The sequence below is a fragment of the Lotus japonicus genome, chromosome 5 (genome assembly GCF_012489685.1).
Source record: "Lotus japonicus ecotype B-129 chromosome 5, LjGifu_v1.2".
NCBI classification, from domain to species: Eukaryota; Viridiplantae; Streptophyta; class Magnoliopsida; order Fabales; family Fabaceae; genus Lotus; species Lotus japonicus.
This window is the reverse complement of record NC_080045.1, coordinates 58,689,655-58,713,202: the sequence shown is the minus strand read 5'-3', so window position 1 is coordinate 58,713,202 and position 23,548 is coordinate 58,689,655. Positions and strand designations below refer to the sequence as shown.

The window sequence follows — 23,548 nt, the reverse complement described above, 5'->3', positions numbered from 1 at the left end:
GCACGGGGATACTCATTTTTTGGTTTTTTTTGTGTGTTGTTTTTGTTAAATTTGTCTTGATTTAAATATATTTTATTGATTAAAAGATATAATAAATTAGTTTATGAATTCTGATGTTTTCTTTTAATTAAATATGGTGAATTGGTTTGAACTGATGATGAGCAAATTTGTTTCGTTGCTGGTAAATAACTGACCAGTTGAAAGCTTAATATATATCAAGTGTTTTATCAATCAAATAACATTCATTAATCAGCAAGGGTAAAAATATATAGTAGAGTTTGAATACACATGATTATCTAGAAAAAGTTAAACACACAATTAAAGTAATATTTTTGTGAAAAACATCCTCTTCACACTACATTGCGAAACACTTCTTTGTAAACTACATTAGAAGTACTATTTGAATTACTGTCGTCACCATCGCAAATGAGGATTTTTAATCCTTTACGATGGGTGACTCTAGAGAAGGCTACATATAACTGGCCATGTGAAAACACCGGTTTTGGCAAAGATAACCCCACACTCTTTAGAGATTGTCCTTGACTTTTGTTTATTGTCATGGCAAAAGAGAGCGCTATAGGGAATTGTCTCCTTTGAAACTTGAAAGGAATTCTCCTATCTGATGGGGTTAATGTTAACCTTGGTATAGCCACCCTTTTTCCGGCATTTGTTCCTGAAATAACCTTGCCTTCCAAAACATATTTGCCCATTTCAGTGATAATCAGACGTGTACCATTGCACAATCCAGCTGATTGGTCGATGTTTCTTAAAAGCATCACTGGAGCTCCTTTTTTTAGCTTTAACAGATGATTAGGCAAGCCTGAAGAGTTTATTGTGTTTAAAAACTCCGGTGTATGGATATCATCTTGACTGTCATAATTGATGTCTGATGAACATGTGTTATCGGCACTCAAATAAGTTTTCTCATCTCCAGGCAACAATGACATCATATATTCATTCAAACTATCAACAATCTCATTTGTAGGAGCTAAAATAGCACGATCTGCCATTTGGAATTGACATAACTATTATTGAGAAACAAAATTAAACTTTCACATAGCAGCAAGCCATCCGATTATACTCCCATAAAATTACCCAAAAACAATAGACACTTCAACAATCCTCTCTGCGATATTTGTAAACTTAAAGCAACACAGATCTCCTGCACGAACTCCATTACGTGTACAAAATTTCTTCCAGCCTGATCCAATCCTCACATCCTTCCTGTTTTTGCTCAGCAACTTGCACGTAACATCATCACCCACATGCCCTCGAAGCTTCAACGGAGAAACTCCAAATTGACGAATAGACACAGCAATTTTAGCTGGTAAGGCCTGAAAAATGTAAAAGTTCACCAAAACATGAATACAAAAATATCAGTGAAACTAAGGAACAAATAGAAAAATATTCTGTGATGCTCACCACATAACTCCCAACAGCTTGGGTTTTTGAAAGAGTTACCACACATGAAGGATTTTTATTTTTAAACCAAAACACAACAGCAGAACCACTTGAATTTTTGTAGATCATTGGTATTTCTGGTTGCTTAGGTGCAGGGAACATCTGGCTCATAATATCAACATTCTCTTGCTTCAGAGTCACAGGCCAACCATGATATTTCACCTCAGCAAATGTTGGATCAAATATTGAAAAACGAAAGTTCAAGTTGTTCACATGTTTAAAAAGGAACCAACAGTTCCCATAAAAATGATAAAATTCTCGAAGCTCACACCATCCTATAATTAGGTAAGCCTTTTTGCCCACCACAGTAAAGGATACTTCCTTGGTCACACTCAATGGGTTAGTAAGGAGAAATTCTCCATCATCTGGGAGCTGTAGGTATTCCACCACATCTTGACCAATCTTACCATAGTTCTGGACCAAGTAAATTAGAGCCAAAATGAAACTATTAAGATGAAAATATATAAGAGAGTGTAAATCAACAAAGAAGAGCAATTGACCATTACCCTATTCATCTGGTGCAAAACTGCAAATGCAAAGGGAGGAACAGTGTTGCACATGACATAATATGGATTCTTGAACTTAGCCATGACAGAATATTAGGTCTGGTTTTGATGCCTATGCACATACTATTGTAACTATATATAGAGCTCAAGAGTGTGGGTCTCACATCAAAGAAAGGACCAAAAGGCAAGAATTAAATTAATTTTTAATATACTAATAAATATATTAATTTATGTACCTTTAATATTCAATTGTAAGTTCCACTAAAATTCACACCCAATGGGTTAGTAAGGAGAAATTCTCCATCATCTGGGAGCTGTAGGTATTCCACCACATCTTGACCAATCTTACCATAGTTCTGGACCAAGTAAATTAGAGCCAAAATGAAACTATTAAGATGAAAACATATAAGAGAGTGTAAATCAACAAAGAAGAGCAATTGACCATTACCCTATTCATCTGGTGCAAAACTGCAAATGCAAAGGGAGGAACAGTGTTGCACATGACAGAATATGGATTCTTGAACTTAGCCATGACAGAATATTAGGTCTGGTTTTGATGCCTATGCACATACTATTGTAACTATATATAGAGCTCAAGAGTGTGGGTCTCACATCAAAGAAAGGACCAAAAGGCAAGAATTAAATTAATTTTTAATATACTAATAAATATATTAATTTATGTACCTTTAATATTCAATTGTAAGTTCCACTAAAATTCCCTTGGGATTCCATCACTTTGCTAACCCCTTGTGTTTTAATTTAATCAAATCATTTCCACATTATTACCTGTGCACAACCCCTTCAGCTTCAATCTTTTTAATAGATTTAATAGTGGATAGTAATAAATATTTAAATTATTAATTTATGTACCTTTAATATTCAATTGTAAGCTTCACTGAAATTCCTTTGAGATTCCATCATTTTGCTAACCCCTTGTGTTATAATTTAATCAATTAATCTCCATATTACTGCTTGTGCACAACCCCAATCAGTTTCAATTTTTCTAATAATTTAATGGTGTTACACATCCGCTAGTCAAAACAAAACAAAGAAACACAATATGAGCTTCATAATTCCACAATTTAGCGGAAGGAATTTAGAAAGATACACTGGAAGACCTAGAAAGTTAAGGAAACAAATCTATTAAAAATATATTGGGATAAAAATAAAATAGAAAACAATCATGTATCTCAATGGTAGTACGGTTTATTCAAAGTTTACATAATGCAAGTGATAATACAGAAGTTAGTGGAAGTTAGTACCTTGTAGTGAATGAGTTGGAGAAGTTAAGAGTAGCTGAAGAGCGTCTGGAAGAAGAAACAGAGACCTCCGAAACCACTTTTCTTTCATTCTTTCAATGTGTTGTGCATGTTTCTGTAACAGCGTCACCCTGCGGCTGTGGATGATTAAACTGTCAAATATGGTGCACAAAAAAGACTGCAGGCTTTCAGGACTATTTTGAAGTAAATGCCATGGAAAAATTTGGCTGTGGATGATTAATCAAGTACCAATGCTGGCCTTGGATGTTGAACATGACATTACAGAAAACTGAGTGCAAAATTTGCATATAGCATGTGTTTGTAACTTTATCGGGTTTTGAGTTTTGAAATTATCCCAATTGAAGGCTGAAATTATGACTTTAATATGTCCATTACTCACACAGTTACTCATAATATAGTAATCAATAGCTTAATTTGCAAAGCAAAATCAAATTTGCAGCTATCAATTGCACAGCTTTAATATTTTTTATCTTATTTCAAGAATGCTCTTAACTGAAGAAATAAGTTTGAGAGTTACAAACGAACTCCAAAATTTAAAAAATTGAAAGAAAGATATAATAAACTGCTCTTCACAGTCAGAAACAAAATATAACTATTTAATATTTATTGTAGATCCACAATGACAACTCAAATCTTTCCAAACATTTAAAGTGGAGGCCAAAGCCTACTTCCTACAAATCAATCTCAGAATACCGAACACACCAAAACAGTCAACAATGGTGGCAGTCTATTCCTATCCATGCCCCTAAACCTAATTTCATGTCAATAATAATGGCACTGAAGGAAAGCACATGCGGAAGCTTGGAGGCTGCAAGCATCTTCATTCATTGACCAATAATAATCTGTCTTATTGCCTTTTCTTCACATTCACTTTTTTTTGGTAGATCTCAGCCAAACATGGTAATTGGTACTTGGGGCTGATAACCTTCAAGTCAGGTCTTATTTGGCTAAATCATTTCTTTCTTCCTACTCTTTTACCTTGCTTACAGAATAGTAATTGCAAGTGCAGTGGTAGTTAGCAATAGCAAAGCTCTCCTCATTTTTCAAAAGTTAGAAATAGTTAAATGAAAAATAGCATGACTTAATAGTTATATGATTTCAACTTAGAAGAAAAGAAAGAAAAGAGGTTAAAACGAAGCTGTAGAATAAGGTTAAAGGGTTCAATTTAGATATATGGAAGTAGAATAAGAGCACCAACATTTGCATGCAATTTAGTCAAAGAAAAAGGGTACAAAAAGAGGAGAAACACTTGCAGAATTGTAATCTGTAAAGCAGCAAGGGCTGCAATTTCAGACACAATAGTAGTGAAGGATAATACGCACAGAGGGAAGAACAACAAACACAGTGAGGGAAGAAGGACAAAACATGTACTGCAAATAAAAAAAATTTACTCACTTGATATTTAGTTGGAGATTTCTGAAAATTCCCAGAGAAGCACAAACAGAAGAATGAAGCACCTGATTTGTGAAGAACAAAAGAAAGTGATCCAATACATATGTACTACAAATGCAAACAAAGGAAAATCAAGAGAAGAAAATCATATAAATAACAAAAAATACATGGAATAGCAGACCTTGCACTTTAAACTCAGTACTTCATGCTGACCATTGCTAGCCAAGAATGATGTTTCATTGATGAAAGCTTCAACATTCACTGTGTCATCATCCTCAAGGTTAATCGATCTATTTCACTTTCATCATTCAGCTTTAAAAGGTATAATATCAATCAAAACCAAAGAAAGAAGTACATAAAATTGTAGGTTACCTTCAAGTTGATCCTTCTTCCTCTATGGCCAAAGGCAAATCCATGAGCGATTAAATTCTGCAGACACCGATTTCATATCAGCAGAGAGGGGACGGGGCTGCGTTGCAACCGTTGCTGCAACTCTGTCGCCAGGTGCGCCATCAATATCACATTCAGGACCACAGAAGAGAAAGAAATCATTTTGATCTCAAAAGGTAAAAACATAAGAACCAAAATTTAAGAAGGCATATAACTAAGGGTTCATACCAATGTCGAAGAAGATAACGCTTCCAAAGTTCACCACTCATCACCGCCTGAAATGGAAAGAACAAATGGCAGAAAATTGTGAAAGTCGATAGATGAAAATTGAAATGGAAAGAAGATAAAAGTTAAACAGTCAAGATTGATAACAATAATTCTTAATAAAAAATCAAGATTGATAACCATATATTATCTACCCCAATATCAAGTATAGATAATGGCTATGCTATAAAAAAATTCACTTGAGGAAACCAAGTCCAAGAAATTGTATTCTATAGCAATATCAAAATTAAGAAATGGAAGAGAAATAATCTGATCACTTGAGGAAAAGCACCGCTGTCCCCAACCTGTAAAATGATACACATGATGAAAAATTGAAAACTAAACAGTCTCCCCTAATCTACTGAAAAACTGCAAACAAAGTCCAAGAAATTGTATTATGTAGCTATATCAAAGTTAAGCTAATCTAGACCAACAGGGCACAGGGGAAGATTTTGGAAATCAAGCAATTAAGAGAAACTAAAGGTTAGGGTTGCGAATGAAACCTGAAGAGTGAGCGACTACTGTTAATTGCTTCAGTTCACAGTAAGATGCTTCTGATCGAGTGAAAACGTCAGAAATCAAGGGGTCATAATATCTCAATTGCAAACGTGGCTTGAAGGAGCTCCAAAGAAACCCATCGACCACAAAAGAATCAAATCCGCGAGGCATATGTTGGGGGTTCTCTGTAGGAATCGAAGTGGGTGGGGGGAAGTGGCGGCTCTCACGTGGGCGTAGAGAAGGAGGGCGTCGAGGGGCTCCTAGTCGCAGATGAAGCCGATGATGAGGGTGTTCCAGACGGAGGAGGTGCTGGAAATCGATCTAGAGGGCAATCGTTGGAGCAAGGAGAAGCAGTGTATGAGAGAAAGGTTTTAAACAAACTTGAAACCTAGAAACGGCTGAGAGTAGGAGAAAAGGAAGAGTCTGTATTTTGTTGAAACTGAAAATCCTTTCACAAATTTAATAAATTCCTTGAATGAAAGATGTAGTGAAACTGATATGAATGAACGGCTGAGATCAAATCTGAGTGAAATAAAATAACTTTTTACAAAAATATCCATGCCCAGCTCTCATAGTCATTGGAATAAATTGTTGAAGGACTTTTTTGCCCCTAAGGCTGCAAAACTTTGCTTTTATATATATTATAGATTATAGATAGATAGATAGATTATAGATAGATATAATAAAGATGTAACTTCATTGTTTAGACTTTATAGTACTCATTCATTATACTTGTCTTTAAACCCGGCATGATAAACTATCTTTTATGAAAGGTAAAAGCCTAGAGGATAATGAGGTCATTTCATAATCATCTTGTACCACTAAATTGGGATGTAAAAAAATAAAGGGGGACAATGGAATAAGATGATTTCATTATGTTCCACTGCACTCCATTTAGTAAAATCCATAGAATGGAAGTTCATTCCCTTTAATCCATCATCTTCCATCAATATACAAGACTCTTATGACGAGGGAGATCGTGTGTCTCATCATATGGGCTCATTGCTTATCATTGATAAATCCATGTAGAAGAAAGAGTACGCTTGTTGAGGTTTAAGGCTACTAGTGAAGGCATCCACAAGGTTAGGTACGGTGTTTGCATAAACTTCATTGAATTTGGGAGGGCAACCAGGCAGCTCGTACGTATAACAACTTTTAGATGAACTAAGAATAAACTATGAGTAATATAAAATTATAAAATAAAATATAATGCATGAGAGTGAAAATGTTACATTTGTGCATATTCAGATTTGGATTATTTAAAAAAATACACTTTAATATAATTTTGGTAATTTATAATAGCCATATAACAATATATTGATATTTTTTATTAAATTTTAATTTCTTTTTTGACAGAGACTTCTAATTTCTTTAAAACTTATAATTTGTACGTATATTGAATAATTAGTATTTATAAAATATTTATATGAATAAAGCTACATAGAAAATCACGTCATGTATATAGCGCATGGGTTTCAACATAAGTGTATCTACAAATTCATGTATCTCTACATTCATATTTATATATGTAGGTTCAAATACTTATGTACCAAATAGTATACTATATATGAATAATAATTATTTAACTAATAATTAACTTAATATATTGGCTTCTATACTGATGTATTAGCTTCTACATTCATCTCTACACGTTGATGTATTGACTTCTATGCCCGTTTCCACTTAATAAAGTTGCTGTTTGATTTTTGAAAAAAAAAGAGTTAATGTATTAGTTTTAGTTTTCATGATTCAAGCAATTCTAATAACGTGTGGATAAAAACTAAATTTTTTTATTATGTGAACAAGATTATATCACATAATATAAATACAATAATTAAGCACAATTATGCTATGACTAGTCCCTGGCTACAGATATGAAAACTTGTCGCAATTCTTGTTCTAAAAATGTAAGAGAACTGGTAATAATGGAATCATATAGATAGATACTTGTCACATTCCAAGAAGATAGTGTGTTAATAAAAAAAAGTTCTATCTAAAAGGAAATTGTTATAACAACCTCCATGGAGAATCTCTCAACACATTGCCTATTCTTCTTCCTAGATTTCCCCCTTTAGACTCGGGTTAATATTCACGTGCCCACTTTCTTCATTCACACAACTTAATACATTGCATGTAAGTGAGAGAGAAGTAAAAGCTCACTTAGTCCCAAAATAGAAACAGAGAACAATTGGAACAGTTAGCATTATTAATTGTCACCACCCTTTATTTTTCTTCGAAGGTACACTTTGATGCTAATTAAGTAACAACTATGGCATCCATGAAGCTGGGATCCAAGTCTGAAATGTTCTACCTCTATGGCGAAAGTTGGTAAGTTGTTTCTGACTTTTGATTGTTGCATGAAGCATAACATGATTGGGTTTCTGTTTTTTCTTACAAACTGTGTTGGATTTAATCAAGTGGAGGTCTATGGCACTGGATTAAAACAAAGTTTGAAGGATTTGGTTATTCTTTGTTATATTGGTACTTTGTAATGTTTTTTCTCCCTTTTGTTTTTTCCTTATTTTGCAGAATTGTGTTCTTTGTTTTTTGGGTTTGGAGTACCCCTTGTAGTCCCTTTGATAAATTCTTTGCCTATAAAAAAAAAAAAAACCTATATTGGAGAGCTTTCTTCCAAGTCATTGCAAGATGGCTAGGATGGAAAAAATGCTTTATTCTATATGTTGTTTAATTGGGTTAAAAATCTCAGAATCATAAAAGTTCAATTACATTCTACTAATTCTTGGTCTGTTGCAATAGATGGAGCTAGTTGATTTGCTAAACATGTTGTATCAACAGTATTTATCTATTCTATGCATACTTTATCATATTTCATAAGTAAAATCTAGTTATGGTGTACCTTTAACCTTGTTGACTGTCACTTCCTCATCTCTAGGCTCTGCCAAAGTGGACTTCCAAGTGATGTTATTATTGAAATTGGTGATACATCCTTCCATCTGCACAAGGTGTGTTTTCCTTTGCCAAGAGTTTTTCATGATTTATACTATTGCTGTCTAATAATAATATCTCTAGATATCCTGGTTAAATTTAATGGATAACAAGTGGAGAACATTGTGCTTTCTATGAGATTTGGGATGCTAACAAGGAGATTGAGAAACAACAAATCATAAATGGTGTGTCAATTCAAATAATGGAAGAGTGAAAGTATAGATGTTTCAATGCATTGAAGAGTTATAGCTTCTCCTTTTTCTTTTTATTTAACCTTGTTGATTTTGTTCTAGTGACAATTTATACTACTATTTTATTTTTCAAAGTTTTGTGAAAATAGATGAAACAATATTCAATAACATGTCCTAAAGATAATTTTGAGAAGCTTTTCTTATCATTTTTTAGTCCCCTTGATGGTACAAGCTTCTTGTAATTTTTAGATTTAGTGCATAAACAATATTCAATAGCAGGTCCTAAAGATAATTTGGAGAAGCTTTTCTTATCATTTTTCAGTCCCCTTGATGGTACAAGCCTCTTGTGATTTTTAGATTTAGTGCATGTTTAGATATACAGGGAAGCCAAAATCACGGTGGACAGAAACAACTTCCCTTAGCTTCTGTGATTGTCCACCACAATTCTGTCTTCACCGGGGTTTTCACTATGTATCCAAACATGCACTTAATTCAATCCTCACGACATGTCCTTAACATATTTACTTCTTGTTATTACTTGCCATAATGCATGTTCTTAACCATTTTCTTGCTGTGTCACCAGTTTCCACTGATATCAAGAAGCAAAGTACTAGAAGGTTACATGAAAGATCTATCAAGTGAGAATGAAAAATCTGTTTTGGAGCTTCATGACCTACCAGGTGGAGCAAAGGCCTTTTTGCTTGTGGCTAAGTTCTGTTATGGTGTCAAAATGGAGTTAACTCCATCCAATGTAGTTATCCTAAGATGTGCATCTGATTACCTTCAAATGAGTGAGGACTATGGTGAAGGGAACCTGATCATACAAACTGAAAATTTCCTTAACCACATATATGGATACTGGACTGACACACTCAAGGCTCTTAAAACATGTGAAGAGGTCTTACCTTTTGCTGAAGAGCTTCACATCACTTCTAGAAGCATCCACTCTCTGGTGCTGAAAGCTGCAGATCCAAGTCTTGTTATTTTGCCAATCTCTTCAGGTCCAACAAGCATTGTTCAGAGTCCAGAGGATCATGGAGATCTGTGGAATGGAATAAGCCTAACATCAAAGGAAACAACAGGTGAAGATTGGTGGTTTGAGGATGTGTGTTCTCTTAGCTTGCCATTGTATAAGAGATTCATGCTTGGTGCTATTGCAAGACACATGAAGCCTAGAAGAATTGCTGGTTCCCTTGTTTACTATGCAAAGAAGCATATCCCCTCCTTGAACAATGGAAACTCATCTTCCTCTGCTAATTCTTCTAAGTCATCTCTTTCTGAAGCTGATCAGAGGAATCTCATTGAAGAAATGGTGGAGTTGCTTCCAAATGAAAAGGGGCTAACACCAACCAAGTTTTTACTCAGGAGTTTGAGAACAGCAATGGCTTTGTATGCTAGCTCATCTTGCTGTGCAAGCTTAGAGAAAAGGATTGGTTCCCAATTAGATGAAGCTGATTTGGAAGATCTTTTGATTCCAAACATTGGCTACTCAATGGAGACTCTTCATGACATTGATTGTGTCCAGAGAATGCTTGATCATTTCATGATTGTGGATCATGATGATGTTGATTCAACTTCTAATGATATAGAGGAAGAGAGGAGATTAGTTGCAGGTCCTCAACGTTTGAGTCCAATGGCAAAAGTGGCTGAATTGATGGATGGTTATTTAGCAGAAGTGGCACCTGATGTTAACTTGAAGCTGCCAAAGTTTCAATCACTTGCTGCTCTAGTTCCTGATTATGCCAGGACATTGGATGATGGTATATACCGTGCAATTGATATATATCTCAAGGTACAAAAAAATAGATCTTTGATTTGCTTTCTGTGTGCACTTAATGTTTTGTTATACTTAACATGTTTATGAAAAGTTCAATATCACATTAATAAAATATTAAAAAAGTATGTGGATGAGTTTCCCACTGGACATCAGCAAAAAATGTATACTACTAAATGTCTATATATTTATTTAACATGTAATTGTACACTCAAATTTTGTGCTTGACATAAGTGGCATGGACCATTTTGATATTGAAAGTAAGCCAGATGATCAAGAAAAGTAGAATCAATGTTTATCTTTGAAAGACTTTAATGGATTTCTCAATTTTCAGACTCATCCCTGGATGACAGACTCAGAGAAGGAACAAATCTGCAGGCTCATGAATTGCCAGAAGCTGTCTTTGGAAGCCAGCACCCATGCAGCCCAAAATGAGAGGCTCCCACTTAGAGTTGTTGTCCAAGTCCTGTTCTTTGAACAGCTGAAGCTCAGAACCTCTGTAGCTGGTTGGTTTTTTACTTCTGAAAACCTTGAAAACACACAGAACCTGAGTGGAAACCTTGCTCTGCTGAGGAATATTGATGGGAACACACCACCAAACCCTGTCTTGGCATTTGACAACATGAAAGATAGAGTTTCTGAGCTTGAGAAGGAGTGCTTGACCATGAAGCATGAATTGGAGAAAATGATGAAGTCTAATAAGGGAAGTTGGAACATGATTCTCAGGAAATTGAGTTGCAGGTTGATTCCTAAGCCCTCTAATGGGAAAGTCTCCAAGCCTTGCAGGAAGTCCAAGATTTCACCAGCACAGGTAGAAGAAAATGCTTTGGCAGACCTGGCAGTGAAGTGAAAGGCTTGAAGAGTTTGAAATGTTTTTCTTTTCTTTTTAAGTTTGAAGTTTGAACACCCTCTTAGTTTCCTCTTTAATTTCTCATAGAACTTTGATGCAATTTCCCTTTTGGCTAGGTCATTTTGCTCAGCATAAATGACTATAGCTAATTTGTTATAACTCCCTCTTAATTTTATGTTTAGATGACAATTTGAAGCATTCATTCTATTATAACTTGTGTTACTCCAGTAATTTCTCTCATGAGAACTTCTGTTTCTAGATTCACAATCTGTGAACTGATTTCTTCCATTAAGTTGGGAGATTTGGCATTTTTGCCTCTAAACTTTTTCATAAGTCCTTGGTTAGTTAGTGTGCTTTGGTTTTCAGTTTACACTTTACACTTATTATGAGACAATTGAAAAACACAAATTCAAATAGAGTAAACGTGAAAGAAATATCTTACTTTCATTGAATTGAATGTGCTTTCAAGTTGATCTCTACTTGAATCTAAACACACATGCTCTTAAGCATTTGGTGTTAATTTAAGTGTTTTACTTTTTTATGTGTTCTAACTTGTATTCATATTTATTGAGAGAAAGAAAACCCCTTCTAGGTACTGTGCATGCACAATATACCTTGCAGAAAGCAAAGCAGACACCATCAAATAATTACTAAACATGGTAGATGAAGAACATTGAATAACACATAATATCATACTAACTTCAATAGTTTCTTTTCACATGATGGAGGCTTCATATGGCAGATGATAAAAGCAAATTATTTAACAAATAATTGTATGATATGGCATCAAATTAATATCACATTGGCTTATCATTTTTCTAAAGAAAAATATGCAATTATAAATTAAATGGAGATGAAGGAAAATTGATATTTTCATTTTCATTACCATTCTCAAGGCAACGCAGGTTTAATTAATGATTTAGTTGCCGCAATGATGGTGGCGAGTTAAGGGTTCATTTATTTTTTTCTTAAAGATGGTTGCCTAGAGGAATAATAAGTTTTTACCATTGACCATTAACTAGTAAAATCCTCGCCGACATGTCTGAAGGTGTTTTCTTTCCGTTCTAAAATTAACATGTAATGAAAAAAAATGTTTTATTTGCAAAAAAACAAGTTACTATTATTTTGTTGACCAAAAACTCCCATTAGTTTAGGGTAAAAATTTCTATTAGTTGAAACATTCTTTGTTCCTCCAGCACCGCCTGCAATTCTCGACCCATCTTTCTCCGGTTTACCTCTGTCGCCGTGTGAATCTGTTATATCTCATAGCTTGTCTCTATCTGTGACTGAGGTTTGTTCTGTTTATGTGCTATAGAATCTGCTTTTTTTTCTGTTTGTTTTTATGCACCTTACATGTTTGATAGAATGCGTATGAAAATGGTCATTGAATTTCAAGCTATATTCTCACTGGTTTGTTTGGTTCATCACTCATTTCAGGCGTAATTTGAACATTGAAACAAACCCAATGACTTCTACAGTTCATCAGAGTCAGAATCCAGCTACTTCATTCAAAAGATGGGGCAGGAAAAGCCCTTTTGTCAGATATGGTCTTCCTATGATCTCTCTTACTGTCCTTGGCTCTCTTGGCCTTGCTCATCTCTTGCAAGGAAGGTAGGTTTCTCCATAGCCCATGCTTTAGTTGCTGGAATTCCTTTTTCAATTGCTAGGTAAAAAGAAGCTATATTAGAAGATCAAACAGGCAATGGGGTAGAATAACAAATTGAGTTAATGGATTGTATAATGTATATTTACAAATATCTTATCTGCAACAATATATACAATTTGTTCAAAGCCAAATGCTTCTGTGCAACAGTGATACAGATGGCCATTGAGTGTGAGTACATTGCAGCAAAGGGGGCAAGTTCTTTGACTAATGAATTGAATGGTTTTGAAACTTCAATAGCGCCGGACATGAAAATTTAGTTTTTGAAACCAGGAGGAATGCACTTTACGTACAACATTGTGGGCATAGAGTTTGGTTGGCCTGGAAATGTTTTTAAATAATAGTAGTCCTGAAACCTGATTGTTGTGAAAAACTGCAAACTCAGGTCCATTATTTATGAAAACAGGTGAACTTTTTTGCCATGAAATGCAACAATTTTTTTGGAGCGAGCATTTCATGCTGTTATTGTGCTTCATTTGTACTACAGAAGGAGGTTATCACTGAAGTAGGATAGGTTTGTTAATGGTCCAATTTTTTTTTTTACTTTAATTTGTTTAAGGGCTCTTCTCCAGGCTCCGCATCAGGCAGCTTCTGTTTTCCTTCCAAAAAAAAATATTTACAAATATCTTCATGGTTGGTTACATGAGAAAAAAGTTGGAGTAGCAGAAATGAGAATGTTAAGATGGATGAGTGGTCACACTAGAAAGGATAAGATAAGCGGTGATTGTATAAGATGAGATATTGGGGTGGTGCCTATCGTGGAGAAGCTGACGAAAAATCAGTTAAGGTGGTATGGACATGTAAGACCTTTGAAGGCACCCATGAGAAGAATCGATAACATGGTCTCTAGTCTTGTGAAGAAGAGTAGAGGGAGACCAAAAAGAACATTGGAAGATATTGTTAAAAATGATCTCATCATCAATAATAGCTCTCAAATTCTGGTTTTTAATCGAGTTCAATGGTGTAGTATGATCATATAGCCAACCTCACTTAGTGGATTAAGGCTTTTGTTGCCGTTATTGTTTGTGATTGAAATTCCCTGTTTTGTTAATCTTTTGCAAAATTACTTTGGGAATTGATGTAAATGGGGACGGGGAATAACAAATGGAATAAATGTAAATAATAGGCCGAAGCTTAGCTCATCTTCTTGGAGTTTTTTGTTTTATCTTTTTCTTAAACATCCAAGTTTATTTTGCTGTACTTTCAGTTTGGTATTAAGTTTCATAGTTTAATTAGTTTGACTTGGCTTGTGACTAACCTCTGAGTTTAGTGTTTAGGGATTTATGTAAGGAGTTTTATGTTTTACCTATCCATTCTTTTTTCCAATGTTCATCTTGTTTTGCTCCATCCTCATTCTAAATTATAATCTAACTGTGTCCATCCAGTAAGGATATTGCAAAGGTGAAAGATGATCAGGAATGGGAAATCATTGAAGCAAGAAAAGCCTTGTCTAGAACAGGGCCAGTGGATGCATACCAGCCAAAAAAGATTTCATTGGAGGATGAGCTAAAGGTATGTTCTCTCTTTCATTAGCAACTTGATGTAATGTGATCACGAAGTTCTATGGTTCAATTTTTATTTCTCGTTGCGCAGGTTTTGCAACAAAAAGTGGACATTAACGACTATGAGTACAAGAAAATTCCTAAACCAAATGAAAGCCACAGAAACTAGATTAGAGCTGTGGACTTGAATAAACTTTTGTCACAATTCTACATGTATCAAAATCAAATTTAAGGAAGTAAGAGCTGGTTTTCATCCCGCAAGTGAAGGTATTATCAACGTGCGTCTTTAGTACTTTGCCTTTTGACTATGTATGACATTATGAGAGAGGAAGTCAAGATAAATTCTTGAGTCTGGAATTTTTCTGTATCAAGGATTTCCAAGTACTGGACTGTAAACAGCAAAATGTACATGCTTGGTTCTACTTTATAATAAGGGTGAAAAATGTGTAAATGTTTATTGCCATGTTTTAACTTGTTATAACGATAAAATAGTGCTAATGGAGTCCTCTTGCAGTTACAACTGAACAAGATTCATTTTAGTTTTGACTCGAAAATTGCTTGTAGCATTATTTGAAATGGCATTAGAAACATTTTTGTAATGGTGTAGGTGATTATGACAATGCTGATTAATAGAAATGGGCATATTTATATATTTGATGTGATTCACCACTAGTTTTGTGTTGTCTTGTTGAAAATGGTAAGCAGTATCAGAGGATACTTTAGTTCAATTATAAGAAGGTTTCTTTGTTATGATTCACCAGGTCATCTCTAGTTAAACATGGTTCTAATGTCTGAACTGCGAACACGGTAGGCAAATGCTTTTCTAAGACATGGTTGCTTATTATTTGTGAGGAAAACTTGAAGGGGGATTAGTGCACATTAGCATCCACCTTCCAAATTCATGACAGCAGAAATGAAATATTATAACTAAATTCAATAGTAGTTCTTCGGGTAGCAGCTAACAAGTGACTACATTTGAGAGCAAAATATTCTGCAATAAATGTATGAAGCCAGCAATTAAATTTGAATCCAAATCCCTGATAAATGTGTGTTTGGAAATCTATCAATCTGATAGATTTTCACATTAGGGAAGAAGTGATAATAGAAGAAGATGCTAAAAGTAGCTTTTATACATAAAAAGTGATTTTGAAAGGTTCATCTATGATCTAGAAATGTTGCTAGTCCTGTACAGTGCACTAACTAGGATTTCCTTCTTCTTTATTCAAGTTCATTGATGGTTTTTGGATTTTGATGCAGGGTGAAAAAAGCGTTAAAAAATCACAAATCTTTAGGACCACTCAATACATCAACATATTTTGTCAGGGAAAAAGTTTATGTATTTTTTTTACACCACAAAACCCAGAAATGAACAATTTTGCTAAACTATACAGTTAGCTGCATGAGTTTTGAAAGAAAATTTAAAAGTGGGATCATTCAAACTCTCATATTCAACTTTCTTAAAAACAAAGTTACACAAAGAAACATGAATGGTTTTGACTAGCGAAATAACCAAAACTAATTAAAAAACTATCAAAAGATCCTTCCATTTTTTTGTTACAGAAGTCAAGAAAGAAAACAGAACAAACAGACTACACCAGGAAAAAGTGGAAGAAGACTCCTTTGATCAAAACACCGCCACCAACCAGGATAAAGTGGAAGAAGACTCCTCTGATCAAAACGCTGCCACCAACCAGGAAGAAGAGGAAGAAGAAGAGGCATTAGAGGCATTAGATGAGGATTTTGAACCCGCAATTTTATGTGACTTAACCAGGAAGGAGAAAGAACATTATTTAAAAACTGGTTCAATAGTGTTGTTTTCCGATTCCGAAGAGGAAAACCAACTTTCCTCTGAAAAGGGTTCATTTACCACAGATCAATCTTATGTATCTGAGTTATTCTTCCCCCCACCAAAGGGAATCACCACTTCTCCTGACCACGCATTATATGGGGCTTTTACCAATGCAATACTCGATGTAATTGACGAGACTCGTGATCGGGTTTCAAACTTGGAGCTTGCTCAAAAGGCTATGGAAAAACTTGGAGCAATACCTGGACTCTGTTGCAATCAACACCAACATGCTAATGCTTCTTTTGTGTGCTGAGCTTATGTTGGGAGACAAATATACAATGTTGCTTTTGGAATCCATCTTTCTAGTTCTTTTATTTTCCACCATGGTTTGGTGCATGTTTGTTTATGTTTAGTTTGGTTTGCATCCAACAAACTATGAGATTTGGATTTGATATGTTGTTTTCTGCTATTTTAGTTATAATATTTAACTTGAATCACTTGTGCTCGTCCTATTAACTGCAAATTATGAATCATGTCTGCCGACTTGATATTATAGATGAGATGTTATATGTTGATTCCCCCCCAATGAGATGAGATTGAAATGCTGCATCTTCATGAATTAAATTAAGATATGTAAATAACTAAATAAATGCTTATTTACTATTTATGTCCTTAAACTATAGAATTGTTCATTATAGCTTATGACACCCTCTTTTTTCTCACTCTTTCCCTATCCCATTCTGTGTATATTCTCCTATAGCCGATCCTATATATAAATAAATATATGGGAATGTGGTACAGAAATTGTTGAGGCAAAGGAGGCCTTATATACATGTATATTATGGATGTAATCAACTAACCTTGAAACAATGTCTTAATTATATGGTAAATTAAGCAATGGCATTTAGAGTTGTTAACAGCAAGCTAAAATAGTATTTCACTCACAAGTCAATTGACTTATAGTTATAGGTGATAGCAACTAGCAAATCAGATTAAGATTGTGCACCAGCAATAAAAGTTTGTGCTCTTCCCTGCAGTTAAGTCATACCATAAAATTAGGAGCATACTAAGTGCTAAAAAGTCTGTGCTTTTCCAGGATATCATTCTACACATCCCAGGTACCTGAGTGATATTGCCTGTATAAATTAATGAGATATGATATTGCTTAGTTCTGTTCTGCGCATTCATCATCTACTGGTTTCATTTGTTTTGGTCATTCTTCTTCGTTCTGCGCTTTCAAGCCTAAGGTACTTATTATTCTCACTCATATCATCGGTTCTGCGATTTTGTCCTCCATCTCTTGGAATTTGAGTTCTCCGTTGTGAATCGCAGGTTAGATTGTGACTTGTGAGGGTTGTGCATCTGTGTAGGATTGTCACTCTCTATTCTACCTCAGTGTGATTTTGGTGTTCAAAGATTTTTCTGATTGTCCTTGTGATTTTTTATGATGCAAAGATGGACACATAAACCGTTTTGGCCGAGGATAACAGAAGTGGCTGTGAACAACAGAGGGCGCTTCCTGCATTCAATAATTTGGTTGCTATTTTGCTAATGACACCAAGGATGATGCAGTGGCTGAAATTTTGAACTGCCTCGAGAGAGTTATCCTTACATGGTATGTTGTTGAATCTTTCATGAATAATAACTGGGATGTATTTGGTTTTAAGTGTTTCTTTAAGTTGTAATCTCTTCTTTGGCTCATCTTTTTCACTAATGAGTTGTTTGTTAGGTTCTTAACAAATGAAAGTTTTAACCCGAGATCCAATAGAGTTGTTTATGTATTTTTCATTAGTCAATGTAGCATTTTTGTTGGTAAATTGAGATGTAATAGGACACTGAGTTTGCATGAGGTATCTGGACTATGTTGGTTACTGTTATTTAAGTATCTTGATATTTAGTTGCAGAATTACCAATGGAATTGGCTTCTTAGCTGTGAATTAGCTTTGAAATGGCTGCGATGTAGCCGTGGAATTGCTGTAAAATGCAGTAAAAATATGGCACAACCGTTCTCCTTTATTCAGATGGTTTTTTTCATGCCTATAGTGATGGAACCATGCAAAAAAGGCAAATTACTCGTAAACAACTTCTGAAAGAATTGAAAACCCATATTTATATTGATTGATCAGATCATCCCAACCATTTTCACAGTTACAAACTTTATACCCAGATGTCCCCCGAATTTAATAAGAAAAGGCATTTCTTCTGTATGTACACCACCCCCCAAAAACATCATCAGAGGAAACAAAAGAAAACCTTCAACCCCGCAAAAACAGAAGAAACATAATGTAGTAACATCCTATCTACTGCCCTTTTCTCCATTGGTTGTAAGTAAACCCTCCACCCTTTCCTCAACTCTTATTTCATTTATACATAATATATTAGACAACAAAATCACAGCTCAATGAAATCTCCATTTATCTCCTGTTCAACACCCCCCCTCCCCTTTAGCCAAAAAGAGAAAATCACTTGCAATTGTTAATTTGAAGATGATTTTCACAAAATCCCTGTTGGACTACCTTGGGCTTGGTTGTGATCTCAATGACAACAGTGGCTGGAGAAACCTCTGACCTGATGGACTACCTAGTAGCATGGCCTGAGATCGAGTAAGCATCTCAACCATTGATGGGGTCTGATAAGCCTGAACAAGGCTCGACTGATCCGTGGAATCGCCTCTTGCAGTTGCTCGTTGCCATGAGTGTGAGCTCAATCCGGAAAGTATGTATGCTCTTCCAGATGCTTCATACACATGCCTACTCACCATTCGTTCCTGCATTTCCTTTAGTTCAGCATCCAACGCCATGCAAAGACGGTCATGAGATTTGGCCGATACGGTCTCAGAAAGCGTCTTCCGACAGTTTTCAAGGATTGACACTGCTCCTGTTAGGTCTCCCTGTTCAGCTGCAACACGTGCCTGGGCCATTGCCTCAGCTGCTTGGAGCCGGTTGCGCTGTCTGTCCACTTCAAGTGACATCACAACCTGTCCAGCTATTTCAGGCCTCTCAATCTTCACTTCTTCACTTTCTAACACTGCTATTTCTTGAGTCAAGGGATCCTTGTAAGCACACGTGACCTTTATCAATGATGTTTCATTGCCTGAAGTAGCAGGGACATTAACAGAAACAAGAAAATCCCTCTCTTCATCAGCATACAAGTCTCCAACATCAATAAACCCTTTGCGGCCATCAGCTACCAACCGGCTCGGGTAACTTCCTGCTTTAAGTGAGACAAGACCGAGGCTTGGGTGTACACACTCAATTCCCACTTGTAGCTCCTGGACAACAACACTCAGAAGTCCTCCAATGCATTGTGCAAATGCATCCTGCAACACAGCTTCAGTCTCGATGAAAGAAAATGTGCCACCGGAGATCTCTGAAATTGAGTGCATTGATGAAGCATCATGATCAGCACCAAATCCGAAAGCATGCACCGGAATTTGAAATCCTGAATTATCACGGCCACTGATTGAATTAGGCACAAGCAAATGGTAGTTCGGTTGAGGTTGGTCAGTTCCGGAGCCACTGACAGTGTAATTATCCTGCCCATCAGACAACAGTATGATACTGGCAACTGGATTCTTTTCTTTTCGGTCTTCTACTATCTTAGTGCCTTTTCTCAGCCCTTCAGCAATATTGGTACCCCCATTAGCAACCAAGGAATTCACAGCTTGTAATGCCAGTTGCCGTCCAGAATCGGTCATCCTAGATAGTGGAAAGAGGCGGCGAGCCGTGGAAGAGAAAGCAATAACAGAGAGCCTGTCGTTAGAGCCTAGATTCTGTATAACAAACCCCATGGCTCTTTTCAATAGCGCAAGCTTAGTTCCACTCATGCTACCACTGACATCAAGCACAGTGACCAAGTCAACAGGGGCACGCGGTGTCTGAGAAATCTGTGTCAAGCTAGCCTGGTTTCTACTAAGGTTTTGTCTCTCGGCAGCTGCAGCAGCAGTAGCTTTGAGATGAACCAAAACTGTGAAGTTAGAGTGAGTTTTGGCCCGTGGAGTAGCTGACACTTCGGGGTACGTTTTAATCTCCATTGCTCGAACAGAATCAGTATCTTCAGTACTCTTACCTGAAGTGCTTCTCTCAGGTAATGCAGGTTGAGGTTGATGATTCAAGGGTTCATCGTCATTGAATACACCTGGTTCAGAAGCTTGATAAAGTGGCACAATATGCCTCCTATTCAAATCTCGGCGAGGATGGGGTAAAGGTAGGCGGTGGACCACAGCCATCAAAGCGTCATTTTGGGGCCAATTTATAGGACTAGGTGAAACCCTTCCCTGGATAGGATCCAAACTGGCGCCGGATAAGGGTATTTCCTTCCACTTTGCTCTGCACACTGGACATATTTGGTTTCCATGTTTCACATTTGAAGCAATGCAGTGGAAATGGAATGAATGTGAACATTCTGCAGTGAATATAGCATGGCCAGATCCTTGCTTCATTTTGTTTAAGCATATTGAGCAGGTTTGCTGAATGGTTGAAAAATAAAAGCTTGTAAGAACATTGATACTTCAATGTAAATAATTTTACAGTTGTTCTGACTACATGAAAATAAATAATTCATTACCAGATTCCATATAGACACAGTGAATAAATACACAAATTGAATATCACTATTTCTACTCGATTTGTGCATTTAACAGTGGCTAGGAACCTGGATGAGAGCACTCTGCCAACCTTAAGTATTTTTATACTTAAATATTCTTAGACGGATAGAAGAAAACGCTTCCTCATTCTCATACTATATTTTTTTTATTCTGTCATATTGCAAAAAGAAGACTTAACTATCAATCATATGATCTCCTATTAACAATAAGCTTTACACATACTGAGATTGTGAGGGATGGTAAAACATCTAATCATGTTGCCTAGTCAGGCAAAGGGATTAAAGCATCGTTTACACTAGTCCAAAGATATTCCACTCATACAAATCAAATTTTCAACAAATGAGTTCGACCTTAGTCGTCAAAAACTGCTAATATGACTTTGACTCAATGAACAAGCCAACTATGCATCATATCATAATTGCTTTTAAAAAAATAAATAGATAAACACTGCAGAGCCCATAGAAAGGAAGAAAAAAATAAAAAAAGGAAAATCTTATCCACAAGATGCGGCATTGAAGCATGTCAAAAACAATCATGCCGGCTTAAGGCAGGTCAAAATCAGAATTCATCTCACAAAACTTCAAAATTAAATAAGGATACAGTGTTGGAATGGTCAACAAAACATATCAATCTATCAATTACCCATGTTGCAATACAATTGAAAGAGACATAAAAATAAAATCAATGGACGGAATTAGAAGAGTAAAATGGCATTTTGGTCCCTGAAAACAACCCCTACTTGTAACTTAGCTCCTGAATCATTCAAACTCATTTCACATTACTCCCTCAATTCAAATAACACAACCACACATTAATTAGCAAAATGCAAGTTTGTTCTCAATTAAACTCTTGTTGAGTTAAGAAAATCAAGAAAACATGATATGTCAGAGGCCTAAATAGTGCCCTGAAGTAGTAACAAAATCTGCCAAAACAATTAAACCCTTCTTCACAAAACACTCCAAAAAATATCTTCAATGTCACAAATTTTAACCTGAACCCATTTTTAGCAAAGTAAAATCTGTTGCTCAATTAATTTTTCCAAGCAACCAAGCAAAACAAAGCTTATCAAAACATTAAAAACAAAAAACAAAGAACAGTAAGAAACAACAACAAGTGGACAATCCAAAAGAGACACAAACCTTGGAAGATTTGCTGCTACTTTTGGACAGCTTCAAGCCGTTGAAAGACTGCACCGGCGTGGTTTGCCGGGAAGAGAGCAGAGAAGCGTCCGACAACCTCTCAGAAACCACCGTGGACGGCGGCGGCGATTCGTCGTCTAGAGTTCTGGGAACAAACATGCAAAGATTGAGACCTAAAGCCACCTTAGCTTTCTTCCATTTGCTTCCCATTTTTAAGCAGAACCCTGAAAAACCAAGCTCCACCCAGCAAAACCCAGATCTCAAATGAAGAAAAGATTGCAGCTTTGGTTATCTGAGAGTCCTTGGAATAAGAGAGCAAGAGAGAGAGGAAATGGGGTTTTATGAAAAGTAGAAATGGTGCACGGAAACCGAGGTAGAAGGATTTTTCATTTCATTGAACGAATAATGAATAACCATGGTGGTTGAGAAGAGAAGAGAAGAGAATAATCAATCAATACTAATAGAGCATAGCAATAGCATGATAGAGCATAGTAGTACTACTTGGTTGTATTTGAATGCTTGGTTGATTCTGTGAAAGAAAAAGGAGGGAGGGAAGTTTGGTTGGTGGTAAAATGTGGTATTAATTGTTCAGATGTTGATGTATGAACTCTAGAATCTAGATGCTGTTGTTGTTGACGTTGTTGGTGTTGGTTTTGTTGGCGGCCATGGACTTGGACAATGGCTTGTCTGCATAGGATTTTGACCTGTTTTTTGAGATTCCTTTACCTTAATAGAGTTAAGAGAGAACTAACGTATATCACAATTAGCAATTAGTAGATAGTTGTCATCTTTAAGCATTTAGTTCGGGGTTTGATTTATCTGCGGTGCGTGTGGAGAAATATTTGTTGAAAGATGTCTACCTATTTAATATGATCTAAGAGTCTCGAATGATTAATTTCATAGCTGTCGACCGTGAAGATATATTAGGAAAAAAAAAAAAGTAAAGAGAGAGAGGGGGTAAGGTAAAACATTAAAAGTTATTAATGATTTAGAGAAAAATAAAATTGACATGAAAAAGAGAGCACGTTTTGGTTGAATGGGGGAAAAGTTGGGTGCTTTATTATCCTCTTTACTTGTATCATATGATCATGTCTTTCTTTGTTACTTTTTCTTCTTTGCATTCTGATTCAGCTACTCAATGAATAATTGTGGATACTCTGTAGTATTTAGTTATGTGTGGGTTTTGTATTTCTAATTTGTAGTATAAATTTTTATTAGCTTTTTCTGTTTAACCTTTTTTAAGATATGTTTACTCAAGAATAAAAACTTGAAGCTAACCCAATTAAATAGTACAAAA

The 23,548-nt window shown here is 35.7% G+C and overlaps 4 protein-coding genes across 7 annotated transcripts; 2 read left to right on the top strand and 2 right to left on the bottom strand.

Moving 5' to 3' along the window:
* Positions 1–258: 258 nt before the first annotated feature.
* On the bottom strand, positions 259–6,228 carry LOC130717040 (uncharacterized). Of its 4 annotated transcripts, none has more exons than XM_057567137.1 (9): positions 5,797–6,228; positions 5,258–5,304; positions 5,012–5,133; positions 4,821–4,900; positions 4,643–4,704; positions 2,416–3,363; positions 2,204–2,323; positions 1,423–1,875; positions 259–1,334 (listed from the first exon to the last, which is right to left on the bottom strand). In XM_057567137.1, exon 9 carries the CDS (start codon positions 1,008–1,010, stop codon positions 351–353), a length of 660 nt encoding a protein of 219 aa, XP_057423120.1. In that variant the 5' UTR covers positions 1,011–1,334; positions 1,423–1,875; positions 2,204–2,323; positions 2,416–3,363; positions 4,643–4,704; positions 4,821–4,900; positions 5,012–5,133; positions 5,258–5,304; positions 5,797–6,228; the 3' UTR covers positions 259–350. The 4 variants fall into 4 exon arrangements, with proteins under 4 accessions (XP_057423120.1, XP_057423119.1, XP_057423118.1 ...); XM_057567136.1 differs by having other exon boundaries at positions 3,230–3,363; XM_057567135.1 differs by having other exon boundaries at positions 1,010–1,334; positions 1,968–2,323.
* A 1,806-nt stretch (positions 6,229–8,034) lies between these two features.
* On the top strand, positions 8,035–11,765 carry LOC130718946 (BTB/POZ domain-containing protein At5g03250-like). The gene is made up of 4 exons (XM_057569601.1): positions 8,035–8,119; positions 8,685–8,754; positions 9,512–10,720; positions 11,037–11,765. The coding sequence occupies exons 1-4, from the start codon at positions 8,061–8,063 to the stop codon at positions 11,550–11,552; spliced, it is 1,854 nt and encodes a 617-aa protein (XP_057425584.1). The 5' UTR covers positions 8,035–8,060; the 3' UTR covers positions 11,553–11,765.
* A 916-nt stretch (positions 11,766–12,681) lies between these two features.
* On the top strand, positions 12,682–15,245 carry LOC130721286 (uncharacterized). The gene is made up of 4 exons (XM_057572052.1): positions 12,682–12,843; positions 12,990–13,163; positions 14,601–14,727; positions 14,809–15,245. The coding sequence occupies exons 2-4, from the start codon at positions 13,018–13,020 to the stop codon at positions 14,884–14,886; spliced, it is 351 nt and encodes a 116-aa protein (XP_057428035.1). The 5' UTR covers positions 12,682–12,843; positions 12,990–13,017; the 3' UTR covers positions 14,887–15,245.
* A 3,345-nt stretch (positions 15,246–18,590) lies between these two features.
* On the bottom strand, positions 18,591–22,961 carry LOC130717727 (E3 ubiquitin-protein ligase WAV3-like). Its single transcript, XM_057568070.1, has 2 exons — positions 22,252–22,961; positions 18,591–20,974 (listed from the first exon to the last, which is right to left on the bottom strand). The coding sequence occupies exons 1-2, from the start codon at positions 22,459–22,461 to the stop codon at positions 19,019–19,021; spliced, it is 2,166 nt and encodes a 721-aa protein (XP_057424053.1). The 5' UTR covers positions 22,462–22,961; the 3' UTR covers positions 18,591–19,018.
* Positions 22,962–23,548: the final 587 nt, after the last annotated feature.

What these genes read in the sequence shown, in the direction of transcription:
- LOC130717727 (XM_057568070.1), bottom strand. Translation starts at nt 22,461, where the DNA reads ATGGGAAGCAAATGGAAGAAAGCTAAGGTGGCTTTAGGTCTCAATCTT. An exon ending in GTAGCAGCAAATCTTCCAAG is followed by an intron (nt 20,975 to 22,251) that starts GTTTGTGTCTCT and finishes TCAACCATTCAG; the next exon opens with CAAACCTGCTCAATATGCTT.
- LOC130721286 (XM_057572052.1), top strand. Translation starts at nt 13,018, where the DNA reads ATGACTTCTACAGTTCATCAGAGTCAGAATCCAGCTACTTCATTCAAA. An exon ending in GCTCATCTCTTGCAAGGAAG is followed by an intron (nt 13,164 to 14,600) that starts GTAGGTTTCTCC and finishes GTGTCCATCCAG; the next exon opens with TAAGGATATTGCAAAGGTGA. An exon ending in CATTGGAGGATGAGCTAAAG is followed by an intron (nt 14,728 to 14,808) that starts GTATGTTCTCTC and finishes CTCGTTGCGCAG; the next exon opens with GTTTTGCAACAAAAAGTGGA.
- LOC130718946 (XM_057569601.1), top strand. Translation starts at nt 8,061, where the DNA reads ATGGCATCCATGAAGCTGGGATCCAAGTCTGAAATGTTCTACCTCTAT. An exon ending in TACCTCTATGGCGAAAGTTG is followed by an intron (nt 8,120 to 8,684) that starts GTAAGTTGTTTC and finishes CCTCATCTCTAG; the next exon opens with GCTCTGCCAAAGTGGACTTC. An exon ending in CAATTGATATATATCTCAAG is followed by an intron (nt 10,721 to 11,036) that starts GTACAAAAAAAT and finishes CTCAATTTTCAG; the next exon opens with ACTCATCCCTGGATGACAGA.
- LOC130717040 (XM_057567135.1), bottom strand. Translation starts at nt 2,051, where the DNA reads ATGGCTAAGTTCAAGAATCCATATTATGTCATGTGCAACACTGTTCCT. An exon ending in TTTTGCACCAGATGAATAGG is followed by an intron (nt 1,876 to 1,967) that starts GTAATGGTCAAT and finishes TACTTGGTCCAG; the next exon opens with AACTATGGTAAGATTGGTCA. An exon ending in AAGCTGTTGGGAGTTATGTG is followed by an intron (nt 1,335 to 1,422) that starts GTGAGCATCACA and finishes TACATTTTTCAG; the next exon opens with GCCTTACCAGCTAAAATTGC.